General features: G+C 40.5%; 1 protein-coding gene across 1 annotated transcript in view; it reads left to right on the top strand.

The window, feature by feature from the left end:
- Nucleotides 1–519: 519 nt before the first annotated feature.
- FREM1 (FRAS1 related extracellular matrix 1) overlaps nucleotides 520–27,269 on the top strand; it is a 144,714-nt gene continuing 117,964 nt past the window's right edge. Inside the window, exons 1-2 of the mRNA XM_069474205.1 lie at nucleotides 520–1,013; nucleotides 25,597–26,095. Of these exons, the coding sequence (XP_069330306.1) occupies nucleotides 25,862–26,095 (234 nt within the window). The 5' untranslated portion in view covers nucleotides 520–1,013; nucleotides 25,597–25,861. The remainder of the gene's footprint in view (nucleotides 1,014–25,596; nucleotides 26,096–27,269) is intronic.

Here is a 27,269-nt window from a genome sequence, read left to right as displayed (position 1 = left end):
TGGACTATAAGCAAATGAGATCAGATTAATCGGGAATATGGTTTTTATGGATTTTCAAAAAGAATCAGACACATGAAAAGCCTTATAAATGGAAGAACTAAGGTGGCTCTTGAAAACAGCCCCCTAGAATCTAGTTCCATCCTATTCCTTTAAATGCCAGGACAAAAGTTAAAAGGGGCCAGTCCTGCCTCCCCCTTCCTTCTGAATAGTGGGCATCTCCTCTGAATGTGAATAAAAACCTTTCAGGATGGAAATGTGTTCGAAGAAAAAAAGTATAGGAAAAAAGTGTTTTTGAAGTCTGAGAATGTATGTGGGTGTGTGGGTTTGTGTGTGGGGTGCCTACGTGTGTGTAGCATGTGTGAGTATGCATGCACATGTCTGTGAGGTGTGTCAATGTGTGTGCATGCTTGTGGATACGTTTGCTTGTGTGTGTGTGTGTGTGTGTGTGTGTGTGTGTGTACGGTGACTGAGTGCTGCGGGCGGGAGAGGCTGCATTGCTCAGCCAGTAGCAGAGCAGTTAGTACATAACTAGTACTGAGAAAGGAAGCTGAGAAGAGACTAGGAAGAGAAGCAACCGACCTTGTTAACAAAAGCTCAGTTTTGTCCCTGCGGACCCAACCAGCAGGCGGGACGGTGAGCGGTGGCTTTCCGCCAGGGAGGTCGGGCTCCCTGCAAACAGTGGGAGGCATCTTTATCATGCCCTTCGCAGGGGGGAAGTTTTCAAAGCCGCAGCAGCAGCCTTGGAGAAGACCAGCAAAGAGAGTGCAGTGTGTATGTGAACTTCAGTTCTGTATTTTTCTGGTGGGTGGGTTAATGGATTTTTAGTACAAAGAAAACTCAAACTCAGCTGACCTGAAAGACTGGAATTTCAGCTCTCTTCCTTCCCTGGGTTATTTTTCCTCCCCCTTCCTCTCAAAGCCCTTTAAACCAGATTACCGGGTCAGTGACTTTTACCCTGCTCACCGGTTCCAAGGGGGTCTAGCTTTTTGGAACGGGAAGGAAAACCACTACCTGTAAGTATCTTCTTTATGTGCTTCCTCTCAAATTGGCTGTCAATGTTCTGTTAGCAGAATGCCCCAGAGGTGGTTTGTGTGGTATCATTAACACCAAGTAACAATGCAAGAAGTCTGCAGCATGGGCTTGAAAAAGTTTAATTCTTGTGTTAACTCAGAAGGTGGTAAGTTGCAGTGTTAACAAACCAAATGCCAGAAATGGGATTTTCTTTATTATTAGACACAAATTTCTAACTCTCTTCTGAATCCATCCCCAAGGGCACTCACCAACGAAATAACCATTTTTTAATTTCGTAATTTTTTTCCCTCAGAATTTAGAATATTTCTTCTCAGCTAAATGAAATGGCAAATGGAAAAGATGTAAAAATTAACAAAACAGGTAAGGTAATAAATATCCTCATGGCATAAACACATGGAAATTTGCATGAGATAATTTCTGGATAGCTTTGCTTTAGTTTAGTTATATTTGTACATATATTTTTTAAAAATATGATTTCTATTTTATGGGGATGAGCAATAGTGTTGGGGAAGCAAAGAAATCACGTTGTTCTGAACTTGTGCACTGACCTTTAGGCTCTTTCTGCTTGTGACTAAAATGTGGTCCAGAGACTTGGTGCTGTAGTCAGTAGTTTCTTTAAGTTTTCATCTGGATCACAGACATCATTGTCAAAGCATTTAATTTTAGTTTCTGTTTTTTTTCACTATTGCACCCAGTCTAGTTGCATGGTGTGCATTACAAAGCTTAAAAAGAGCATTTCCGGGGCTGGTTGGTGTTTGGAGCCTGGGAATCTTGCTGGAGAGATTAACCTCTTCAGGACTGCTTTACAGACCAGACCTAGTGATCCAAACGCTTTTTAGGTTTCTGCCGTGGAAAACTGATAGTGCTGTTCCAGGCTAGGTAAAGCTTGAAGAGTCGCCCCTTAGCTCCCTGCCTACACTTGAGGAAAATACCTTCAATGCAACTCTAGCAAAATGCTAACTACCTTTGCTCTCTCTCTCCATCAGGGATTCTCAAAACTTAAGGTGTGTAAGAACCACCAGAGTGCTTGGTGAAAAAGGCGGTTCTGAGTCCCCAGCCCCAAAGGATTTTAGACCTAGGGTGGGGCCAGGAATCTGCCCAGGTGATTCTAATGCAGGTGAGACCACTCTTAGGTAAACATTTCTCTACATTGTCCTTGGCAATTAAATTCTTACCATGTACTTGGTTAATATTAAACTTCATATCTAAATAATAAACCTGAGTTTGAGCTGATGTTGAGCATAACTTATGTGCAACATGGTTTTGCATGCTTGGCTGACAAATCAGGGCTTTTTAACTAACCAGTTTTCCCACTAACTTCATCTATCTATCTTTCTTTCTTTCTTTCTTGGTTTTTTTTTTTTTTTTTTTTGCTCCCTTTTCCATCTCTGCCTTTTCATTCCATGAGTGAGAAAAGAAGTTGGACAAAGGTACCTGGATACCCTGCTACCTTGCTTCCACGTGTTGGGCTATATGGCCTGATCTGCCCCCACACAGCTAAGCGATGTTTTGTCTTGGAAACTTTAAACCCAGGGCTGTTCTTAATTCCTTACCAGCCTCCTGGGGATGCTTGGCTCCCAGGGCTAGGCTGGGTTGGGCTGAACTGAGCTGGATTTCTTGGAACTGTTCAGGAGGAATCTTATTCTTAGAAACGCAGTTTGGATTGGACCAACCCACAGGGATTAGAAAAAAATATTAATAGGAAGCTATTCCTTCATCATGTTAAGGTCCTCATTTGACAACATATGAAAGTCAGAACTCATCCTCTATCCCCACCCCCACATTTTATGGCATTTAATATTTATAGTAAAAATAATACTATACCCTCCTTCCAAGTATTTGGGGGTACGTGCTACAAGCCAGGCACACTGCTAGTTTCTAAGGATTCCAAATGACCAGTGTGAACAGTGTGTGCCGGGTTCTGGTTCTCGAGGCATTTCAGATCTTAGCTGTTGCTGACCAGTCTTGGATGAATGACCCAATCTTTCTAAGCTTCACTTTCTCCATCAGCCAAATACGTTGAATTAAATGAGTTTTGGTATCTTTCTAGCTCTGATATTCTGACATTGTTGGATATGACTCAGTCTCCTAAATGCAGATATGGGGTATGGGAGCTTTTCAGCATTTACATTAACAGGCACAAAAATATGACTTGCTGCTTTTCTTCAAAAAATTTCAAATATATTTCTTTCTATCAAAAAGGATCATAACCACTGATGTACTGAGTTAGAAAAACTCGACCTTTTCAAAGTATGCAGCCATTCCTCACAATAGGATCCCGTAACTCTCCAAAAAGGCTGTTTCCCTGGGCCGGGTTACATGGGAGGGCAGCCTCTTATCTTGTCTGAATCTCGTGTTGCTACTCCTTTGGAGAGCTGGGTGGTCTGAACAGGGCTTGACAGCTTCTCTACCAGCACAGCTTGCAACCTGACCCTTTCATTCAAGGGAGTCAACAGATTTTGTGCTCCCAGGTGAGAGGCTCAGAGAACTTTGAAGGGCTGGGAAAAATAAAAAACAAAACGAAACCCCCACTCCCTAATGAATTCTTGTCTGTACTATTATGTATTTTGTCTGTAATTTGTGTCTCTTACTGTGGTGACTGGGGCACCATTTCAAAGGGCTCTAAAACTTGGCCATCAAGATAAGAAATTATAGCTGTGTTCTATGTGCTTTTCTGACAAACGTAGCCTCCAGCTGTCTGAAGATATGTTTGGGTGGGAAATGAGTACAGGGATCTTGCAAAGTTAGGATATTTTAAGCCAAATGTTCTTTGCCTCTCATTGGTAAGGAGAAGGCAAAAATAGTTTACACCTGCCTATTTATGGGGTTGGTGATATTTGGGGAAAATGTGTATTAAAAGATGATGCCAAAAATTCTCTTTTTGTGCATCATCCAAAGGTCATTAAGATTGCATGTCATTCTTCACACTCAACTTTATCCTTGAAACTTTCCTATCTGGCTCCCTAGTGACAGAGGGCAGATAAACATGCCAGGAGCTGAGTGTTCTATCTCCCGGGACTCATCTCTGCGTTCCATCAAGCGTTATCAGCTGCTTAGTCTTTACCAAGGCTCCCTGTGCTCTTCTCTTAAAATACATAAGCCACAACTTTGTCTCATGAGGTCACACTTAGTGTCATGGTATCTTCATTCCAAGGCCTACATTTCTTGTTAGCATAAACATTCTTCAGTTTGTAAATTATAAACCAAAACCACTGTAAAGTTGGAAAAATTTCAGAAAGGATAGAAAACCCCACATGAAACTTCATCCAAATGTTTAAAAATTGTAGGTGTTTCCTATCAAATCCCTTTCATAGCCCAGATTTGTTTTTTTTTTTTTTTGTAAATGATCCTACTCCTTAGAAAGACAATAATGCAACAACACAATAGCGATACTTTAATTCTGTTTTATATGAAGTTTCCCCTTTGTTATAACACAGTAGGATGTTTCTATTTCATCCAATAAACATTAGTGATTATTTTGAGACCAAAGGTAGCATTGATACAAGACCTGAATGTTAAATCAGAGCTGTAGTAGAAAAAAAGAATGGCCTTGGAATAAATTTTAACTAGGTTCTAATCTGAGGCTGCAACGTTCTTTGGTTCTGTGATGTTGGCCAAGTTTCTTAGCCAGTTTCCTCAGGAGTAAAATGAGGGTATTGATACTTACCTCACTAGATGTTTGTGCATGGTGCAGGACAAGTGTTCAATAAATATTTCTTCTTTGGGAGAGGATGAATACAAATGTGAAGGCTGGGCCGGGCGCGGTGGCTCACGCCTGTAATCCTAGCACTCTGGGAGGCCGAGGTGGGCGGATCGTTTGAGCTCAGGAGTTCGAGACCAGCCTGAGCAAGAGCGAGACCCCATCTCTACTAAAAATAGAAAGAAATTATATGGACAGCTAAAAATATATATAGAAAAAAAATTAGCCGGGCATGGTGGTGCATGCCTGTAGTCCCAGCTACTCGGGAGGCTGAGGCAGTAGGATCGCCTGAGCTCAGGAGTTTGAGGTTGCTGTGAGCTAGGCTGACGCCACGGCACTCACTCTAGCCTGGGCAACAGAGTGAGACTCTGTCTCAAAAAAAAAAAAAAAAAAAAAAAAAAAAAAAAACAAATGTGAAGGCTGGAAAGAAGCCATCATGTGGTAAGCTACTTAATTTATAGGTGAAAAGAAAAAAGAAAAAGAAATAAAGCCTTTTTCCAGATCCCACTGACTGGGCAGAATAGATCTCAACTCACCGCTCCCTGGCCTTTAACTCTAATCCACAGCCTTGTTCTCACTCCACTCTTTCTTGTAGACCATCAGCTTATAGACCACCAAAGTGATTAGTATGGAACAATGAAGGGCAATGTGAAAATCACTCTGTCCTTGTCTCTTCCTGACCCTCTAGAATCGGAGACTTTTATAGCTGTTTTGGATAAATACATAATAAGATGACTCATTGTGTTTTTCTCAGGATTTTGCTCTATTGTATCGGAGGGCCCAATCTCCGGGGGTAGTATTTGTTGGGGAATTTGAAACTGTGGGGTTGCACCATGGTTAAGCCTATGAACTATCACCAAAGGAAGGACATAGCCTTTCAAACATGTGGAGGAGCACATGCTCTCTCTCTTCCACCATTTATTCTTAGAGGCCTGATGTTTGCATTGGGGTTAGTCACTCAACTGATATTTCTTGAGCTTCTCTGTGCAAGACTCAACAGCCAGCACTGGAGAAACTTGGGTGAGCAGAACAGTCATGGTTTTTTTCTTCAAGGAGCTTACAGACCAGGAGGGAGGGAAGCCATTGCTTTTAAATGGCTGAAATAAATAATAAAATGCCTGTAGGTGTGCAACATGTGGCAAGGTGGATTGCAGGATTCTACCAGCAATGTGTGCTGGTGTTTTGTTTTGACAAGAATGCTAAAGTCATGGTAATTGTTGATTTCATTTATTGATACATATATTGAATGCATACTGCATGCAACAGACAATTTTGGCCTCCTACCTTCAAAACACATAACCAGATATACCACCAGGTAGGCTGTGACAAATGCCCTGTGAGGGGTTTAACTAAAATATGATTCTTCTGCAGTGGCAGGAAGGGAACCTTTCCAAATGGAGTGATCACATTTTAGGGCATCCTGGAGGAGGCATTTCATGAGGGGATGATAAATGGGAAGGATTTCAATAAGGATGGAAACAAAGACATTCCTGTCAATATAAAATAGCCCCTTTAACATGAATTCATTGTCTTTTTTTTTTTTTTTTTTTTTTTTGAGACAGAGTGTCGCTTTGTTGCCCTGGCTAGAGTGAGTGCCGTGGCATCAGCCTAGCTCACAGCAACCTCAAACTCCTGGGCTTAAGCGATCCTACTGCCTCAGCCTCCCGAGTAGCTGGGACTACAGGCATGCACCACCATGCCCGGCTAATTTTTTCTATATATATTTTAGTTGGCCAGATAATTTCTTTCTATTTTTAGTAGAGACGGGGTCTCGCTCTTGCTCAGGCTGGTCTTGAACTCCTGACCTCGAGTGATCCACCTGCCTGGGCCTCCCAGAGTGCTAGGATTACAGGCGTGAGCCACCGTGCCGGCCCTTCATTGTCATTTAATGCAATGGAATGTAATGACCCACTGTTCCCCAGCAGTCCAGGCATCAACAGTCCATTTCAAATTACAGATACAATTGCCTTTTGCTTTCCTCATCTTTCATTCTTCTTACTTTCTTTTTCTTTTCTTTTAATATTTCCTTTGGTTTAAGAAAACCAGCATCCCCCTAACCACATGTCATGGCTCAGCAGCTTTGATCTCCTCAATGACCGTGGCCTCTGCTACTAAGCTCTGCTAATGTCCACACATTAGATCTGAATGAAACCACACAGCTTTTTATAAAAATGATTTTACTTAAATAGTGGAAAACAGTCACTATCTCAAGCCCTTAGAAATTTTGGAACGGTAAAAATATTGCTGCTGCTGGAGGTAATGATTGGTGATTATAAGGTTATTTGAAGGTGATTTATCAGTAGGAGAAGAACAAGAGTCAAATGGCCATTTGACTACATCAAATAGTATTCAGAGTTTAACACTGCATTTTATATCCTATTCTTAATCCTGTTGACCAGGCAATCATGTCAAGACCTCCTTTTGGTATTAGTTAGACATTACTAAAGCATTACTACAGCAAAAGGAAATAGAATAAACCTGTAGCCACATAAACCCACATTTAAAAATCAGTTTATGATACACTCTGGACTTAGAGTTTGGCTGCAGGATAGGGTAACAGGGAAACTTCTTGAGGCAAGACTAAGCATTAGCTTTGCACTTTTATAGACTCTTTCACAAACCCCAGATGGAACCCATTTTATCTTTCTCATGTTAAATCTGTTTGGTGCTGACTTGACTGCCTGAGCTAGGAGGGAACAGTGTGCCACGTGTACCATTTCACACTAGGGATGCAATGATTGCTGCTGAATTACTTTATTGGGAATTACTGGTCTTCATTTATTCATGATAAAGAGACATTTCCTGATCTGTGGCTTTGTAAATTGCTTTGGTGACAGGCCCCTTATGGTGCATGAGATGACAGGCTATCGGACTCATTGGTGGGGACTCTGGGGTCCTTGAGAATCCCTTCCCCACTTTAGTGTTTGCCTGTGTTAAGAATGGCAAATGATGACAACTGTGAGAGGATGGATGGTGTTTCACAGCAGGCTTGCTGCAGTCACTGCCCAGTGCTTGGCGGCCTCGTCTCTGAGTTGTTAGCTCTGTGGCCAGAGAGAGCTGAAATTAAGAGTTTAAGACGATGTCATAGAAGAAGCACATGTCCCAGGAGTGATGGCAGTTGAATTTCTCTATTAATTTAAAACAACAACAATAAAAACTATCTTTACAACAACACTGTGAAGTCAATGTTATAAATCCTCACTGTAGAGTTGAGGAATTCAAGGCGTAGAAAGTATAAATAACATATATTGTAGGTTGAGGGTCTTTCCACAGACAACAAAGTGTTCAAAAAGTAAGCAATTTAGTCAAAGTGCTTATCTTTAGTTTATATGAGTAAATGAGATCTACCTACAGAGGGATGCTTGAGCTAAAGATTGTGATGTAAGTGTTATGCATTATTACCATGTTTTCTCTTTATATAAAAAATACATATATTTTGTTTTAGAAAAAGGAATTGACTCTTTTTTTCCTTCAAAAGACTGATTTTTGTCTTTTGTTATTGAGTAGAAAACGATAGATTGTTTAACCCAAGCAGAAGCTTGGAGCTAGTGAGATGGACATAAAGGAACAAGATTGAGGTCCATGAACATGTCAGGGATTGTTATAAGGGGTATGGGATAATGGCCACTGTTTCACTGAAGAATTGATAAGAAGTAATTGGTACATGAGGAACACAGAGTGGAATTACACTTTGGAATTATGTGAGGAATTTTTAATTTACAGATCAGAAGGTTTGAATTTTTCTGCTTTGCAGCAGATGATTAAGCATATAGCCTCAAATATTCTAGTCTGATCAATAATGAGTTTGCAGGTAATAATTTCAGGGAGATCTATTACTTCCTGCCTAAATCCAAATACCCATTTCTATCTCATCTTGAAATATCATATTATGAAAAACAGGTGTGGAAAAGCATTAGCCTTGTGAGTAATAAAATTTATTGCTATGGTGTATATATACACCTTTGTCTCTAAAGAGTCGCAGCCAGGGAAAAAGATAAAATGCAACAGAAACCAGTGGTAGTACAAAATTTTACTAATTAAACTTTATGTTATTTCTTTCATTTCACACCTTGCTTTTTTCCTGACAATTTTGCTAATGCAGGAAGCCGCTGACTATTGTACGTACATCTCACACATGTGACTGGCTTCCTAGGGATGGCTGTCCTATCTAGGCTGTCAATGAAAAGTTCCCTCATGATGCCTCACGTGGGGCTTCATGCATTTCTGTACCCTCAGTATCAGACCCTCTCTGTCTGGGGCCATTTTATCTCCTCCTCCTCCTCCTCCCCAGCCCTCCCCCGGCCACCTCTGCATGGCTTCTTGCTTCTGGCTCTTCCTGGCACTGATCTTGGCGATATTGTCCTCAGCCCTTGTCCCAAGGCCTGGCTCCACACTGACCGACAGGCTTACCATGTCTGATGGGTTTTCAGACATGCCAAAGAACCTAACTTCAGTCTTTGGGCACTAAACCTCTTTTACCTCATTTTATACCTAAAGGAGAAAAAAATAAAGTTCAGTTATTTACAGCGCTAGTTCTCAATCCTGGTCGCTCCTGGAGTACTGTTACATTTGGATGCCCAGACCCGCTCTGACAAATTAAATCAGAAGCTCTAGGAGTGTGTTGCTTGACTGATGGGAATGTGATGCTAGAGAGGGGACTCACTAATTTAAGGGTGGCATTAGGGGCAACTCTTTCATCTTGGTGTGTTTCCCAGTGCCATTAATAGCTCAGACCCTCCTAGACCCTCGAGAGGACTGTTTGCTTCCTTCCAAGGCAGAGGGTAGGACTGAAGCTGTGAGTGAAGTTTATTTTGCAGGCAGTACTTTTCCCCAGGCCATGGGAGTCGGCCTATGTTGCACAACTCCAGGGGCACCATTCACACTGAGATCTGCGTAAAAATGATAAACGTGCCCTAGAATTTGGTGCGCTGAACTGAGCAAAGCCAAGTAAGGGAGTCTCACCACCTTTGGGCAACACTCTAAAGAGCAGATACGATAGTATGTTTTTCCACAAAAATATCTTCCACCATGATGAATTTCTGTGGTGCCCAGGGACATTGTGCCTCGGGGAAATATGTTTCCACTTCTAGACAAATTACCTGCAAACCAACATTTTGAATCTAGCCTTTCTGTGTCTTGGAGACTCTAAGAAAGTGTTTTAGCCAAGACTGCTTGTGTGCTCCATATTTTTTTCTCTTTAAAAATGTTTCTCTGACTTATTGGTGTTTGCAATTCTTATACAATGTCATTCTTCTACATTGCTATATCCTCCTGCTGATATTTACTGGACAATAAGACATCCAATCGGATATTTAGATACTTTATTTGCAGCCTGGTGATGTTTATGGAGATTTTGCTTTTTAACCAGTACTTGAAGCATTTCTAATCTCACTGCTTGAGAACACCCTCCCACTCCCACACCTCCACAGTCCACCCCAATTCTGTCAAAGTAAGCAGATCGAGTTTCGCTTTTCTTAATGCCATTAAGCTCAGTGAGCCAGGACTGCATCAGGGACTCAGGCATTTGCAGCAGGACTAACGCTGGCATGGGTGTGCATTCACACGTGGGGTCTCAACGTGGGGGAGTGTCCTGTGTGCCACTTGAGTGGCATTTGAGTAGCTGGGGATATGCAGATCCCCAGAATGGACACAACTATAAAGCCTGCTGAGACCACGCTCAGACCCCAAACACCAGGGAGTGTGATAAGCAAGAGCTCACCCTGGTTTGCCTTGTTTCTTTTTTGTTGCTAATGGGCCTGAACTGCTCTGGGGAAAATTTTCTAGCTCTGCCTGGGTGTCACAGGAGAGTCAATTCAACCTAAATCATGAGGCATGCTAATGGATGGCTCCACTAATGAACTTTTTATAAATTAATGAGTTTAATATTTGAGAAGTTTTATAAGAAAATTGAGCAGAAAGTCCAGAGTGCCAGTACACCTCCTCACCGCCAGCCCTTAGAGCCCCCTAGTATTCGCGTCTTGCATAGTGTGGTTCGTTTGTTACAATGGATGGACCAATTAATAGAGCTAAAGCCTGTAGTTTACAATGGGGTTCACTCTTTGTATTGTACATTCTGTGAGTTTTGACAAATGCTTAATGACATGTATTCACTATTACAGTAGTAACTTTTAAAATAAATTTTAGATAAAGCTTTCTTCAACAGGCCTGGGGTAGAAGGGCAGGCAGGGAGCTAACTTAGGCTGTATCATGCTGTGTGTGTGTGCGTGTGTGCTTGCTGGGGACTTTAATTTACATTTGTAGTATTATCATGTTGAACTGTTTTAAGGACCCTGAAAGGCATCAATTATTGTCTTCATTTTATAGATGAGGAAACAGGGCCCAAGGAAGAATAAGGACCTTGCTCAAGGAAATGGTAGAACCATAGGTGCACAGGTCTGGTGGATCCGATTAACAGCCTGGCCTCTGCACTTTCACTTCTCGTCCAGTCCTGCATCAGAGAATTAAGCCCTCTCACCTCCTTTTCTCAGTACAGTGGAATCAGAAAATTATTTACAAAGCTATTTGTAAAAAAGAAAAGTTGTAATTAAAAAAAAGTGATATGTAGGTCAGAGCCGAACACATCAAAATTTTGCTAAGATCATCAGTAAGGAAGAACATTAAGACTCTCATTAGAGTCCTGTTAAGTTTCTTTTCTTTTCTTTCTTTCTTTTTTTTTTTTTTTTTTTTATGAGCCAGTGTTTTGCTCTGTTGCACAGGCTAGAGTGCAGTGGTGTGATCATAGCTCACTTCAGCCTCAAACTCCTGGGTTCAAGAGAGCCTCCTGCCTCAGCCTCATGAGTAGGTGGGCCTAGAGTCATATGCCACCATGCTTGACTAACTTATTTATTTATTTTTTGTAGAGATGGGGCCTCACTATGTTGCCCAGGCTGGTCTTGAATTTCTGGCCTCAAGTGACCTTTCTGCCTTGGGCTCCCAAAGTACTGAGATTATAGGCATGAGCCATCCAGCCTGTTGGTCTTAAGCAATGCATTTTTTTTTTTTTTATTTTACTACATCTCAGTATACAGTACTGTGCTTTACTTTCCACACTCTGCTTGCATTAATGGATAATGTAGCAGGTCCAACCAATTGTCTAACCTTTGACAAATCACTTACCATCTTTGGCCTCCATTTCCTTATCTTGATCACCCTGTGCTAGAGCACAGAGCATGGGTTTCAGGCATCTGTCTGCTGGAGTTGGAATCCCAGCTATGCTATTTATTAGCATTTGCCTTGGATAAATTATTTATCTGTTTCGTTAGCTGCAAAATGGGAACGATAATATAATCTACTCCATACCTTGTTGTGAAGATTAAATGAATTAAAAAAGTGCCAGGCACAAAGTAAGTGTGTGGTACAAACTTATTATTGTATGTAAAATTTGGAAAAGCTCCTTCTATCTCTAGAATTCTAGGATTTTTTTGCTGTGACTTAGGCTCAAACAACATTGAACTTTTTGTCATTTATCACCAAGTTCCGTAGGTCACCAAAAACAGTTTCTTTTTAGCAGATCTCATAACAAAAATATTTGTAGTGGTTGGTCTCTTTTCTGCTCCAGACATCTGTGAGTTTGAGTTTCATCATTAGCTATGGCGTGCAAGTAAGATGGTCAGGGTTACACAGCACAGCTTGAGGAACAGTGCTGGGTAGTTTATTTTTGAATGTCTGAGCACTTTTTTTTTTTTTTTTTTTTTACAATGAAGTGTTTCAACCTGAATAGTGGAAGTTTCTTTAAGTGTATACTAATGCGTTTGATGGAATCATTAGAGCATTTTGCTCGTTTGCTATCACAGCAAATACCATTTTGTGTTGTAAAGTACCTGATTACAAATCTCTCTCCCATAAAGACATCAATCTCTCAAAGATAGGGTTACCTCTTTCTTAACGTTTATTTGCACAGTGCCTCTCTACCCTTTCTCACAAAAACTTCTGATGTAACATCTACTTGCTGATTCTTAGTCTGTGCCACATTCTTTCTCTCCATCTTCAAACATGCCTTTTGTTCCCTCTTTTACCTTTCTAAATCCTATTGATTCTTTCAAATGTAACTATCTCCCCTTCTAGGAAGTATCCCTTAGGCCTAGCTTGAATCAAATGCTGCTATTTATTCCTGTAACACACAACGCATCCCACCATTGCACTTACTGCATGATTTGAATCATTAGTTTATATGTTTATCTTTCTGAATTATACTACAAACTCTCTAAGGGTAAGAATTTCCTCCATCTCTACAAAAAATAGAAAAATTAGCCAAGCATGGTGGTGTGGGCCTGTAGTCCCACCTACTTAGGAGGCTGAGGCAGGTGGATCCTTGAGCCCAGGAGTTTGAGGTTGCAGTGAGCTATGACCACACCACTGCACTCTAGCCCAGGCAACAGAGTGAGACCCTGTCTCAACAAAAAGAATTTTTTTGGTCTTTTTTTGTCTTTGTAATCCTAGCACTTAGTATAGCACTTGTCCCAGAGTGGGTACTTAGTAATTGTATAATGAATGAACAAATGAATATGTCATATTCAAATAAAGAATCAGGTTGTATTCTGAAAGTGGGATTGGTCTCAAAGATGAATTCTTGAACATGATTTAATGTGAATTTAAACAGAATCTCACTTTTGGACAATTTGGTGTTTCATTGTAAATTAAGAAATACAGAATTCATTCAAAAAAAGGAAAATCAGTTTCAGTCTGCGTTGATTCTGGTGGGGAAGGCTGTAAGTGTGAGTTTGGGTAAATACCTGTGGTAAGTCCCAGATAAAGAATGGGGTATAGTCAACCATAGTGAATGTGAGTGAATGGTTTTCATTCTGTTGTAGTTATTCAATTAAAGCAACCTGTTGTGGAAATTTATGTGATGTAACCCTCTGGCTGAAAGCCAAAAAATTTAAATTATGGCTACTTCCTAACTAATCTTCAGGGAAATGCTTTTGATGGTTTAAGTTTTCATAGTCATTAAAAACAGAACTGTAAGTTGGGGGCACAATTTTTTTTCTTCTGCAATCAGTTTTCTCTGCCTTTGAAGATAGTTTTAGTAGATGGCCTCTGTAGAGACTGGCCAGGTGTCTGGTTTCCAAAGGACGGCCTGGAATTTGGGTTTCTGATGTAGACTCATTAAGTATGAATTTACCAGGCATGACCAGAAGTTTTGTAGATACCATCTGGCCATCCTACATTTCAATCATTTTAATTCTCTAACCTAGTGTCTCTCGAATGATGTCTAAAAGAACCTGGGTTTTTTATGGCAAAGAACAAAAAAAGGTTTTCTATAAGTTTGCAAATTTTAGGCTTAAAACGTTTCCTTTCCACAGGACTTCTGAGAGGCTTTAATATGCTATTATGTTGTGAATCTTTGAAAGGAGATTTTAGCATCCTGTGTTTCAAACATATGTGGATACAGAAGACTTTTTTGTAGGAAACTTTTAACGTCTCCAAAGTGTGCATTTTCAGAAGCGCAATTTGCAAAACATGGCAGGGTAGACCGATCTGTTGATAATCTAAGGAAAGGAGTTTGTGTAGTAGTCAAAGGTCTGTCTTTGCAATCTTGGTCATGATGGAGTTCAGAACACACTAGGCTAAAACAGGGTGCCTTCGCATATTGAACATTTTAAGCCGAAGGAATTTGAAGAAATAGCAGGTGCTGTTAAGTCTCTGACCTTCTCCTGGAACAGCAGATCCCAATACCCTCATTTGAGAAATGCCTTCCCTATACTCAGAGCAAAGGAGCACCCTTCCATCCAAAGGCAGAGGGAAATGGGGAGGAGTCTGAACAAGAAGGACTTGCTAAATTTCCCCCCGTTTTTACTAGCCTTAGCTCATACTCCTTTGACTCCTCACATTTCTCACAATTTTCCACTCTTTATCAAACTTAGTATAAAAACATTTGTGCTCATGTTTCTTCCTGTCTTCATTTCCTTATGAAGGCTCCTGTGTCATGTAACACTTTTATTCCATAAATTGATATGCTTTTCCCTTTTAATAAGTCTTTTTTCAGTCTAATTTACAAGGCTCCAGCCAATGAACCTAAGATTGCTAGAAGGAAAGGACTTTTCCTCCCCCTCCAGCCATGATGCATGGCCTGAGAGAGGGCTGTCTCTCCCTAGTTCTGAGTCTGTCAGTGCTTCCTGAAGATCTGGGAAGAAAAAGCTGAAAGGAATATTTCTGGATTGAGCATCTGTGATTTAAGGAATCTGCCTGGGATAATGGACACAGTGCTGGGCTGGGTGTCAGAAAGGAGGTTCCAATCCAGGCTTGGTTTCCAGCTAGCTGTGTAGTCTTTGTAGGCACTTAACTGCCCTGGGACCTTCCTTTCTTCTGCAAATGAAGGGGCTCCTGGAAGAGAATATACAAATGGCTAATGAACAATTTTAAAAAAAGGAAAAAAAGCTAAATCTTCCACATAAAGGAAATGCAAATTAAAGCAGTACCAGATACAGCATTTCACTTAGAAAGTGAGTGAAGATTACAGGAGATAATACTGAATGTCATCAGTGAAGAAAGCTGGTAAGGGTGTGAAGTGATACCATGTTTCCAGAAAGCATGCATTTCCAGAGCCTCAAAATAAGTTTACACCCTCCAGCCTTACAATTCCACTTCTAGAAATCTATGAAAAGGGTAACAACTAGAGAAATGGACTAATTTATAATTAAGGATTTTTCATCATAATCTGTTGAACATTGTAACTACTTCAATGTAATAGAATGGCTATAGCAACTGTACTATCTATCCATCTAGTGGATACGGTGCACAGATTCAAAATGAGATCACAAGGAATGTTTAGTAATACGGAAAATGCTTACAATAGAATGTTATGTTAATAGAAAAGAATGATACATAACTCTTTTTGTAGTATGGTTCCAATTAATTTTAAAAACTATGTGTATGTATTTGTGTATAAACATATACGTGAAAGCCTGAGAGTGTTTTATGTAGGTGTTGGGAAGTGTATTTTTTGCTTCTTTATAAGTTTCTATATTTTTACCCTTTAATTAATGATGCATTTCTTTTATACTCAAAAGAAAGTTATTTTCAGAAAAAGCAAATAAATTGATAACTAAAAATGAAGGATATGGTCTAGCTGATTTCTGAAGTTCTTCTTAAACCATACATTCTCTGATTTAGATTATGGTTTAGAAAAAAACTGCAGAGAAGAGGAAACACAATGTTATAGACAGAATCAACACATATTTTACTGATTTAACAGACTAGAATTACGAAGTGCCCTGTTTTCCTTGAAGCCTTTAAACTGTGCTGTAGTGTAAGGCTTTGGGACACTAAGATGCTAGTACACAGGATACTTCCCTAAATTATTTGCTCTTAAAGTAACAACTATTTCCTTTGGAGAACATTGCCTCCGGTGAAACTTTAACTCCTGTAACAGGCATCAGTTGCTGTCTGGAACCATAAAGGAAGTTGTTAAGTTTCCTGCATACTGTCCGAAAAAGACCCTGGGGCTAGTGAAGCAATGGGGCTAGTGAAGCAATGGTGAAGAATATAAGGTTTGGGATGTAATGTGAAACAGCATAATACAGTGGTTAAGTGCAGGGGTCCTGGACTTGGGCAAAACTGGGTTACAAAAATTGCAAGGACAAGGTCAAGCTGATGACCTTGGGAAACTTACCCTCTTTGCACCTCATTTTCCAAATCTATAAAATCACTCCTAAACCCATGGTAGGTATTAAATGATAACAAATGGAAAACACTTTGAACAATACCCAGTATATAGTAAGCACTTAATAAGTGTTAGTTATTATTATTATATCACTTCTATAAGTCACTGTTTATCTATAAAATTAGAATAATCTTAATAATGGAAGCTAATTGGTGGGTTTGTTGTGAGAAATAAATGAAAAGATACATATACAGAGGGCAGCTCAGTGCTTCTGTTAATATTATATACAGTAAGTGAAAGCACTAATAAGCAAAATGCAAGGGAAGAAATTTGTACATAGGGGATACTAAAAATTGTTTGTTAAAGGGAAAAAAAAATCTTAGAAGTCACAAGCTATTTCTTTCTCCATGATTCTGTTTTTCCTGTCCGAGAGAATTCGCTCTGAAAATCCTATGTTTGGCAAGGTCGTAAAGATTTTCCATCCTTGTGGGGTCATTGAACAATTAAAGCTCCCTAAGAGGTTATGAGCTTCTTGAAAGAAAAGAATCTGCTTTTTGGTTGTGTCTTCCAAGAGCTTCTTTGTAGTTTAGCACAACTGCTCTGCGTTGGAGGGAATGGAACGAAGTTGTCAGGACGGAGGAGAAAGGGCATTTGGCCAGGTTGCCCCAGGCTGCTCCTCCCGCAGCTCTGCTGCTCCTGCCAGGACCTCAGGTGACTCCAGGACCTCAGGCTACTGGCTTAGAATGTTCACTTCTCGCTGCTTCTGAGGAGGGGCAATTAGACTTCTCTGTCCACCTCAGGGAGTTGTGAGGTCAGAGAAGACAGTGGTTCTGAAGTCCTGGGTAAAGATTAAGTCTTGATTTCCTCACTTTCAACAAAGGAGAGAACCAGTTTCTCTAAGTTTAGACAGCTAATTGTTCCCTGTGGACACAGTTCTCTTGATGTGCAGTTTGTTGCTTTTTGGTGAATCAATTCACATCACATGCGATTTGAATTCAGTTGTCCTATGGTAATTATATTTAGCTACAGGTTTACGCTTGAAACTTTCCATTTGACTTATATGAATTACTCTGGAAATTTATTTGTATGAAAATTATGATGATTTTAAAAGTACATCTATGTTTAGTTTCTCACTGGCATCTTAAAGATTTTAATGTGTAGTAGAATTAGAAGATCTTTGTCGGCTTACTTTACCCTTGTAGCCAAGGATTCCACAATCTCTTTATGCTTGGGTGGGTGGGGATGGATTGATTCTGAGTTAGCTATTTTTTTTTTTTTTTACTTAAAATACTAGTTCTCTATTACTTTAGTTTATTTCTTAAAGGACTTTCGGGTACTTGTAAGATCTAAAGCTGTGGAAAAGTTGAGCTCATAGAAGCAGAAAGAAAATAGAAAGTGGTTACCAGGGGCTTTGGAGGAGGAAGTATTGGGGAATATTGATCAAAGGATACAAAATTTCAGTTAATCAGGAGGAATAAGTTCAGGAGATCTATTGTACAACATGATGACTATTTTCAATAATATTGTACTGAATACTTGAAAATTGCTAAGAGTAGATTTGAAATGTTCTCCCCACAAAAAAAGAGAGATAATATGTTAATTACCTTGATTTAGCGATTCTGCAATATGCACCTGTATCAAGGCATCATGTTGTACACCATAAATATGTACAATTTTTATTTTTCAATTATAAATAAATTTAAAAAGAAATAAAGGTGGCCGGGCACGGTGGCTCACGCCTGTAATCCTAGCACTCTGGGATGCCAAGGCGGGTGGATCGCTCGAGGTCAGGAGTTCGAGACCAGCCTGAGCAAGAGCGAGACCCCGTCTCTACTAAAATAGAAAGAAATTATCTGACCAACTAAAATATATATAGAAAAAATTAGCCGGGCATGGTGGTGCACGCCTGTAGTCCCAGCTACTCGGGAGGCTGAGGCAGAAGGATCACTTGAGCCCAGGAGTCTGAGGTTGCTGTGAGGTAGGCTGACACCACGGCACTCTAGCCCAGGCAACAAAGCAAGACTCTGTCTCAAAAAATAAATAAATAAATAAAAAATAAAAAGAAATAAAGGTGTGAATCAGGAGGTAATCTGCAGTCTAATTGTAATAACTACCTGCAGCACTATTGATAAGAAGAGTGTCAGGCCACATATGAGTTCTGCAAAAAGCAAAGCCAACAAAAAGCTACCATAGACTATTGATATCTTGATATTTATGCTGGGCACAGGAGGGGTCAGTCACCTGCCTCGTGTTGTGTAGCTACCATTGCAAAATTCCAGAGAAGAATAAGTAAACATTATTCTCATCAGGGCTGACCATCAAGAATTTCCATTGCAATGAGAGGCTGGAGTACAGCTGGGATCCGTTTTTTTCTTGCTGTGCATGGATTATCTCAGATTAGTGACAGGAGTATGTTCGTATCAACATGGAGAATACAAGCACATATGGTTAGACTGAATGTGTAATTATGAAGTAAATACTAGCTCACATTTCCCCTCCACCAAATGAAATGTTACTAAACTATTTTCTTCTGTTCAGGAAGTTTCCCAAGGAAGAAAGTTGAGTTAAAGAAAACTTTATGAATTTTTATAAGGAGGAATTCAAAGCACGGTGGTTTCCCACTTTTCAGAACAATTTTCACACACTTTTATTGGCTTGTACAGATATACTTAAAATACACGATTTCTACATAAAGAAACAAGGCAATGGTGGGAAAATGATCAGTGTGAGCAGAACTGATTTGCAGGCATGACAGGAGGATTTGGAAATGGTGAGAAACAGCTGAACCACAAAAGCAAGTGAAGACACAATTTGTTTCTATTGCAGAATCCGGTTAAGTCCGAGGTGGCCAAAAGTCCATTTACAAACTCCTGGGGGAACTTGGCCAAGTGCCCTCTGTACCTCCACTTCCACGTGCCCCCAATAATTCCGATGACCCCGTGGATGCCATAACAGCAATCAGAGCAAGCTGGGGACACATGGATTCTGAGGATCTGACTTAGCCCCATGGTGGGGTCAAGAGAACAAAATCCTCAAGATGTGCTAGGCTTCCCATTAGGGTGTTGTCAAGTCAATGTTGGCTGCCACTGGACAGAATAATTTTGTGTCAGAGACAATTACCACCATCTCATTTTGGGGGGAGATGAAAACCCCATCATCATCTATGAAATCTTGTTTGACTCGGAGTCCTGATTTGTTTTGTTCTTGTTCTATTTTTCTTTTTGCCCTTTCTCTATCTGTTCATACAAATCCTTTTCTTTTTCCCCTCCTGTGCCACCTTCTTGAAGCAAAAAATCAGACCAGTATTTTCCATGGAATGTCCCCATCCTTGGTGTTTCCCAATACCAGGAGGAAAACACTGGAGGAAAGTTAGAATGCAAATAAAACACAAATAAAGCGTACTCTTTTTGATCTTTGTTGCACCTAATTCTGCAGCCTTCATCCAGGCTCAGTTGACTGAAGTTTGAGTTTTGTTTGATTTTGGATTTTGAAATTGTAGCTCTTATACTTTTTTTCCCCTCCCAATTGTGTTGCTTCAGGTTGCTTTTGAAATATTAAAATTCAATTTTGTTATTACACATCCTGTCTTCAGACCATGAGGAAGACAAAGAGACAATTAGAGTGTAAACAAAAATACTCTATTTGACATTTATTGAACCTAAATTTGCTGCGTTCACCAAGCTCCCATTCCTGCTATTCTGTTTTTTTCCTGAGAAAGCTTTACTCCCTTATCCCTTTGAAATATTTTGTAATGATAATGTTACATGTGTATGGGCTTCATAATTAAGAAAATATTTCCACATAGCTTGTTTCATTTAGCCTAACAGGGAAACTTTGGATGAGGAAGGATGGATCACCTCATTTTGGAAAGAGGACAGTGATGTTCATAAAAATCAGCATTAGAGTCCAGACCTTCAGAATTCAAGTCTATTCTTTCCACAATATTGTGACACAGGAAGCCAAGAAATATCTCTTCTCCTCTTTCTCTCCTGTGTCTTCCTGGTGGATGAACACCAGGATCTTGGACTTTGACCTCATCTCTCAGTCAGGGGTTTGCTATGACACAATGGAAAAATGAGCTATGGCCCCATATGCTGTTAGGTAGGAAGTTACGATCTTAGATGATCGGTGCCTAACCTAAATTAATACAAGAAATTGAATAAGAAGGGGATTATTAGAGATGTAGTTGAAGTTCAGTTGTGAGTCACAAAAAAAAAAAACCCCAAATAACAAGTTAAACAGAAAGTAGTTTATGTTTTCTGCCATGTGAAGTTCTGGAAGAACGGGCTGGTACGGCGACTCCGCTTTGCAAATGCCCCAGAGATCCAGGCTCTTTCTAGCTCACAGCCCTGCCAATCTATGGCCTAGGCCATGTCTCATGTGCAAGGCAGCATCCTCCATCTGGGCGAGAAGATGGAGGGAGACGTAAAAAAAGAAAAAAAAAAAAAAACCTAAAAGAGAGACAAGGGTCATATAATAGCTGCCTCTTAAAGAAGGTTTCTCGGAGCTATTACGTGACATCTTTTCCTAAATTCCATTCAGTATCTGGTCACATGGCCACAGATAGCTACAAGAGAAGCTGTGAAATATAGTCTTGGTTCTAGGTGACAGTTTACCCAGTAAAAATTTCTATTTCTGTAGAAGAAGGTGAGACTGGCTCTTTTCCAATATCTATCTGATAAATACTCAGAGTTACTGAGTTATCATAACAGAAAAGAAGGAAACATTGACTATATTATTTTTGAAATATCTGAGAGGAGCTTATTTGGTGTTCTAAATTGCTTACATGAAATAGAAGATTTTGATTAAGTTGTTCCATTTTGTTCCACATTGCCTTTCTTACTAAGGCGGTGCTAAACCAAAACATATTAAAGTCATTAAACACAAATTTGTGAAATATGGCAAAGCCTCTAAGATAGGCTTCCTTCCCTTGAAATTGATTTATTCATCCTTTATACCCAGGTCTGGCTCTAAAAGTGTGGGATGATAACCAAGCTGTGATCTATTGTAAAAGGTGAGGGGCTGGGGCTGGTTTAGAGGCAGGCTGACCTGTGAGTCACAACGGGTACAAAGATCAGGAACATGACTCTGGATCAAAGCCCTTGTTTTTCATGCCTTTGTATAATACAAGGTCTCTGTGGGGTTTCAAAGGGAATTTGTTTCAGCTGTTGGCTGAGTGGGTGGCAGGAGAAGAGAATTCCAGGACCACATGCTTATGCCTACCTCTATCAAGGACTCTTCTTGTGGAGCCTGACACACACGGCTGACCAATCCTTTGGAGATGATTGTTTGGTGAAATCACATAGGTGCCTTTCCATTTTGCTGCATTCTTTGGTTTCATTTGGGATTAATAATCCTCTCACTAGGTGGATGACCAGACCTGAGAAGTTTGTACAAAGTCTGCCCTTTGTATCTTCATGGGCTGGTACTAGAGAACTAGTTATATTGATTATTTTCTTAAATTTATTTTTAGCTAAGCAACATAATAACATGGTGACACATTTACCTATACGATAGGCTTGTTCTACATTGGCTTTGTCAGAGGATATGTCTTTAATTACTTAATATATTTTTGTCCATAAAAATTTTTGTTCATAAAAATATTTATTTTCAAGTTCTCTACAAACATATTTTTAAAAGACTTTAAACATAAAATCTGTTTTGAAGTTTCTCTTTATATCCCACATACATATGTAATTTTACACAAATGCACATATGTGATTTTTGTATGTTGTTGCATTTTTGAGTGCTTGCTTTTATTTTCCTTTTTTAAAAAATAGTATTGCTGTCTTAGTCTGCTACTATAACAGAAATACCATAGACAGGGTGGCTTACATAACAGAACTTTATTCCTCACAGTTCTGAAGGCTGGGAAGTTCAAGATCAAGGTGGTGGTTATTTGGTTCCTAGTGAGTGCCGTCTTCCTGGTTTGCAGAGGGACACCTCCTTGCTGCATCTTCACATGGCAGAGAGAGAGAGAGAGAGAGAGAGAGTTAGTTCTGTGGTCTCTTCATCCTCTTATAAGGATTCCTTTATGAGAACTCTACCTGCATCACCTCGTGGAAACCCAATGACCTCCCCAAGGCCCCAACTCCTAATCCCATCATATTTTAGATTAGGGCTTTAACATATAGTTTTGAGGGAGACACAAATATTCAGTCTGTAGCATCCTTCTTTTCTTTCTCCTGTCTGTTACTGCCACATTGCCCCTTTCAGATAATCTGTTAATGACCTAATGCTTACCTGTCCATGTTCTTCTCCATCCCCATATAATTGCACACAACAAACATCTTCATATACATATATGCACATACACAGATGCAGCTTTTATATTTTACCAAATGGAAGCACAACATATGTACTTTTCTTCATTTTACTTCTTCTGATTCTATAATACCTTGTAGAAATTCCTCCAAAGTATTGGAGTGATGTATCTCTAATTCATATTTTAAAGGTTACTTTGCATTCTATAGTATAAATATACTACTCTATTTAACCATTTCCTTGTTGATGGACATTTGCTTTGCTTGCAGTTTCCACTATGAACAATGCTGCAATCAACATCCTGTTCATGCGTTCTTGTAGAGGCTGTTTTTGTCTCTGTTGCATAGATTCTTAGTGTTGGGTGAGAATGATGTGTTTTGATTTTTACCTCAGACTTTATATCGCTTCTTCTTTTGATGTTTGACTGGAGGTGCTGCCTGGGGAAGGCTATTGGCTGATCATCAAGTGATCTCAGTGTGTGGCATTTTCCAGAGTCAGGACTCTCAACCTCAGTGTTGTAGATACAGAAAATCAACTGTGCCTATATATCCCAAGGTGATCTGCTTTTTTGAGATAGACTCTCTATCATTGAATTCACATGACATCTTGATCCATGGCTGATGGTGTCCCTATGATGACAGTTCTTTTTTTAGATGTAGTAACATTCCTGGTTAAACTATCGTCTATATAAGGGAAGTCAGGGCATTATTTTCTCCAATTTTTTCACTCATTTAACAAATATTTATTAATCTAGGCATTGGGGATGAGTCTCTAAATTAAAAAATGCAATTTTCATGAGGGAAATGGCAACACAACAAATATAAATAAGCAAATGTATTAAATATTATGTTTAATGGTTATAAAACACAAATTAAAAACAAGGCAGAAGCGGGGTAGAGGTTGCTGGGGGATGATAGCGACCCAGTTTTAATGTGGCAGTCATGTGTGACCACACTGAGAGTGTGACATTTGATGGGAAAGTTGGCAGTGGAAGGGGAAAGAGGGATATCTGGGGAAGGTGCTCGTGTCAGGGACAGCAGCAGATGGGACGCTTCAGTGAAGGGAAGGGGAGAAGGTTGATCCTGATTTGTTTGAGGAAAAGCAGAAGTTTTAGTGCGGCTGGGGCAGAGTCAGCAAAGGGAAGACAATCAGGAGACGTGATGAGAGATGTAAAGGAGCAGCAGATCACACAGTGCCTCATAGGTCATCACCAGGGCTTCCGCTTTTACTCTAAGATGAGACACCATTGGAAGTTTTGAGCAGAGAAGTGATGACATAAGTTACATTTAACAGGAATCCCACTGCTGCGTATGCTGAGTGCTGAGTGCTGAGACACCCTACGGGGAGGAAGTGTGGAAGCGGGGAGATAAAATAGGGTGCTACTGCAGTCACCCCGCAGAGCTGTTGGTGTCTTGGCCCAGGGCGACAACAGTGGAAGCGGTAAGAAGTAGTTGGATTCTGGATACATTTGGAAGGAAGAGTTTATTAATTTTTCATTGCTGTGTAATAAATCACTGCAAACTTTGTGGCTCAAAACAACACAAATTTATTGTCTCACAGTTTCCATTGGTGTGGGGTCCGATCATGGCTTAGCTGGGTTCTCTGCCTCAGGTTGTCACCAGGCTACGATCAAGATGTTGACTGGGCTTCGTTCTTATCCGGAGAAAGGCTCGACTTAGGAAGAATCCACCCCCAAGCTCATTCATAGTGTTGGCAGAATTTATTTCCTTGTGGCAGTAACCTTAGGGAGGCTCGCTTCTTCAGGTTCACCGAGAGAACTTCTAGCTGCAGTCTGCTGAGAGAGCCTTCTCTATACAATGAAGTGTAATTGTGTTTTATTCTGCTGGTTGGAAGTGTTACAGGTGCTGCTGGCACTCGAGGGAAAGCTGGAATTATTGGGGGCCACCTTAAGGTCTGCCCACCACAAAGAACCAACAGGATTTTTTTTTTTTTTTTTTTGCCAGCCACTGCCTCAAAAGTGAAAGGTTCCGAACAGTGGCAACGGAATGGCTCTTCCTTTAATACATTAGATGGGATAATAGAGGCCTTTTTGTCTCCAACCTCTGACAAACATGTATTTTGGTATCCATTGATTATGTGTAGAAATATATTGAAATTATTAACATGGAAGGCCTTTTTTGGGGGCAGAACAAACCACCATTTGTTCACCTGTACCCTGAGTTTAAGGATATATTTCAGTACGTTTTACTTCGGATAAAATCTTTTCGGTTCGTAAGGAACACAGAGAAATAATCATGAAATTCCAAGTGGTTAAAGTAGAAACAAGGACTTCATTTGTGCAAACTGAGGACATGATAATGTAATTAGCATTGTAGATAATGTAAATACACACGCACAAACACTGTGTCATTAGCTGTGTGTACTGAAACTATGTCACTTGATTCATAGTCCCCTTCACACATAAACAAAAACCTGAATGTTCACTTTAAAAAAGATACATTTTCTCCAACTTCCACTCAAGTGTTTTTTAGATGTCCTCACTGCCCAGCAAAGTCAGAATTGTGTCCAATGCAACAAATCGTTAAGCTCCTTTCTTATTTGGGTACTGTGGATTTAGAATTAATCATATTTTCAAACAATGTGCAAAGAATCCTATCATCTCTCTGACGCAAAGTGGAATATAGTCTTCATTTAACAAATAAGAAAACACAAGCAAAGAGCTCAATAACTGTCTCTGAACTCAGAGGACCAAAAGCCGCCCTTTTGGGCAACAAGGCTGGCTGTCTCCCACTGGACCACACAGTTGACATCCCGATGGGGTGTGTCAGGTCCGGAAGCCGGAGCTAGAAGCCGGGTAATCAAATGGCTGCATTGCCTTTCAGGTGGGCCTGGAGGTCAAGTTAGTTTATTTGTTTTTAATTTAGCTGAAATTATAGGCTGGTTGAAAGATCCCTTTGTCGGTAGTGATCCTTTGAATAGCCACACAAACCTTCTGGTCTCTCTCTCATTTTCCTCCAACCCCTTCTCCCGTTTGCAGGATTAGAAAAGCACTTGGGAGGCACATTAATCTTGCGGCGTTGTCAGGAGTGATCAGCGACTTTTATTAAAGGCCCCGGGCTCGCCTGAAAGGCGTCCTTGTCTGAGTTTGAAAGGAAAGGGGCATGCTAAGATCTCGGGCCACGTCGTGGGGACCCCTCGCCCTGCCCCTTGGACTATGAGCTGACACGCCAGGAGGGAGCACAGAGGCCCTCCTTTGTCGGAGGGGTTTTGCCGCGGACGGAAGCGCATTGGCCCCGGTCAGCATGAACTTTCTGAGCTGGGGGGGCCCGGACGCCCTGCTGCTGCTGCTGCTCCTGCGCTGGGCCAGCCCCACCTTCATCAGCGTTAACCGCGGGGTGAGGGTGACCAAGGGCCGCTCCGCCTTCCTGTCAGGAGACGACCTGAAGTTTGCCATTCCCAGAGAGAAGGATGCCTGCAAGGTGGAGGTGGTGACGAACGAGCCCATAACCCAGAGGGTTGGGAAACTCACGCCACAGGTAGGTCACGTGGAGCTTTTCTGTTCAGGGCTGTGTAGGAATGTGAGTGTGACACATGCACGGGGGACTCAGAGGGAGAGAGAGAGAGAGGTGAAGACATTCACATTAAATATGCACTGTTCTTTCAAAGTATCTGCATGATTTTTTTTTTCTTTAATCAAAATCTTGGAGAGTAAGGATATTCTACAGTCAATCCTTTTGTAGCGTGAACAGTTACCTTCTAATTCACTAGGTTTGAAAAGTCTGTATTTTCATTCATTGTTTTTGCTTTAAGTAGGGGTTAACCCCTGTACATAATAGAAAGTTGCTTCCGGTTTTATTACTTGTTCCTACTATGGTTTAACTTTGCTCTCAGTGCAAAGCATCTTGAGAATATTCAACACTCACTGCTGCTGCTGCTGCTGCTTCTGGAAACACGGACCATTCCTATTTGGTAAACTATGAAAATTATCATTTGGCTAAATAAACATATTCCGTGAGGTTGTTCCAAAGTGGTTCTAGATATAGAGATGGAATAAAGAGACTTAGACGCTAGCTCAAGTTGATATCTCTAGACATTCCATTTACCACACTTCGAGATACAGCCCAATTCTGAGACACGTCAGCATTCTATGGTAGGGGTCTCATGTTGTGGGTGTGGCTGGTGTGATAGCAACCAAATGTCTCCCTCCAGTTTCCTGTGAGATTTTCTTTTGTCAAAGAGCTTCAGATGGGCATCTAAAAAACGTTAGAGTACAGTAATGGCCCCAAAATGTGGTATTCCCAAGTGCTTGGTAGTTGCAACTTCTCATTTTTTCTGGACGTTATTTGTACTCTGAATGTGTTTTGATCGGCACTTATCAGTCAGTGGGAAAAGGATAGACCTGGGATTGCTCATACCGGAGCCCCAGTGCACTAAAAATAGGTAGGTGATATGAGTGAGCCCAGCAGCAGGTGATGGAGACCCAACTGCAGGGACTGAGGTCGAAGCCAAATGACGCCCTCAGAGTGTTGAGTGGCAGCGAGATAGAAGCCCTGGTCCTAGAGGACTGGGGTCCTTGATAAAGTAGGAACCCAGGGCTGTACTGCTATGCATGGGTGCCTTATAAAGACGGATGAATTGATAATTTGGTACCCCTTCCAGTCAATATATTGTAAAGAAATTGTTCAACATTTATTTATACATAAGGCTGCG

Source organism: Eulemur rufifrons, chromosome 7 (genome assembly GCF_041146395.1).
Source record: "Eulemur rufifrons isolate Redbay chromosome 7, OSU_ERuf_1, whole genome shotgun sequence".
NCBI lineage: Eukaryota > Metazoa > Chordata > Mammalia > Primates > Lemuridae > Eulemur > Eulemur rufifrons.
Note: the sequence above shows the minus strand (reverse complement) of the source record. Positions and strands in the feature narration are given on the sequence as shown.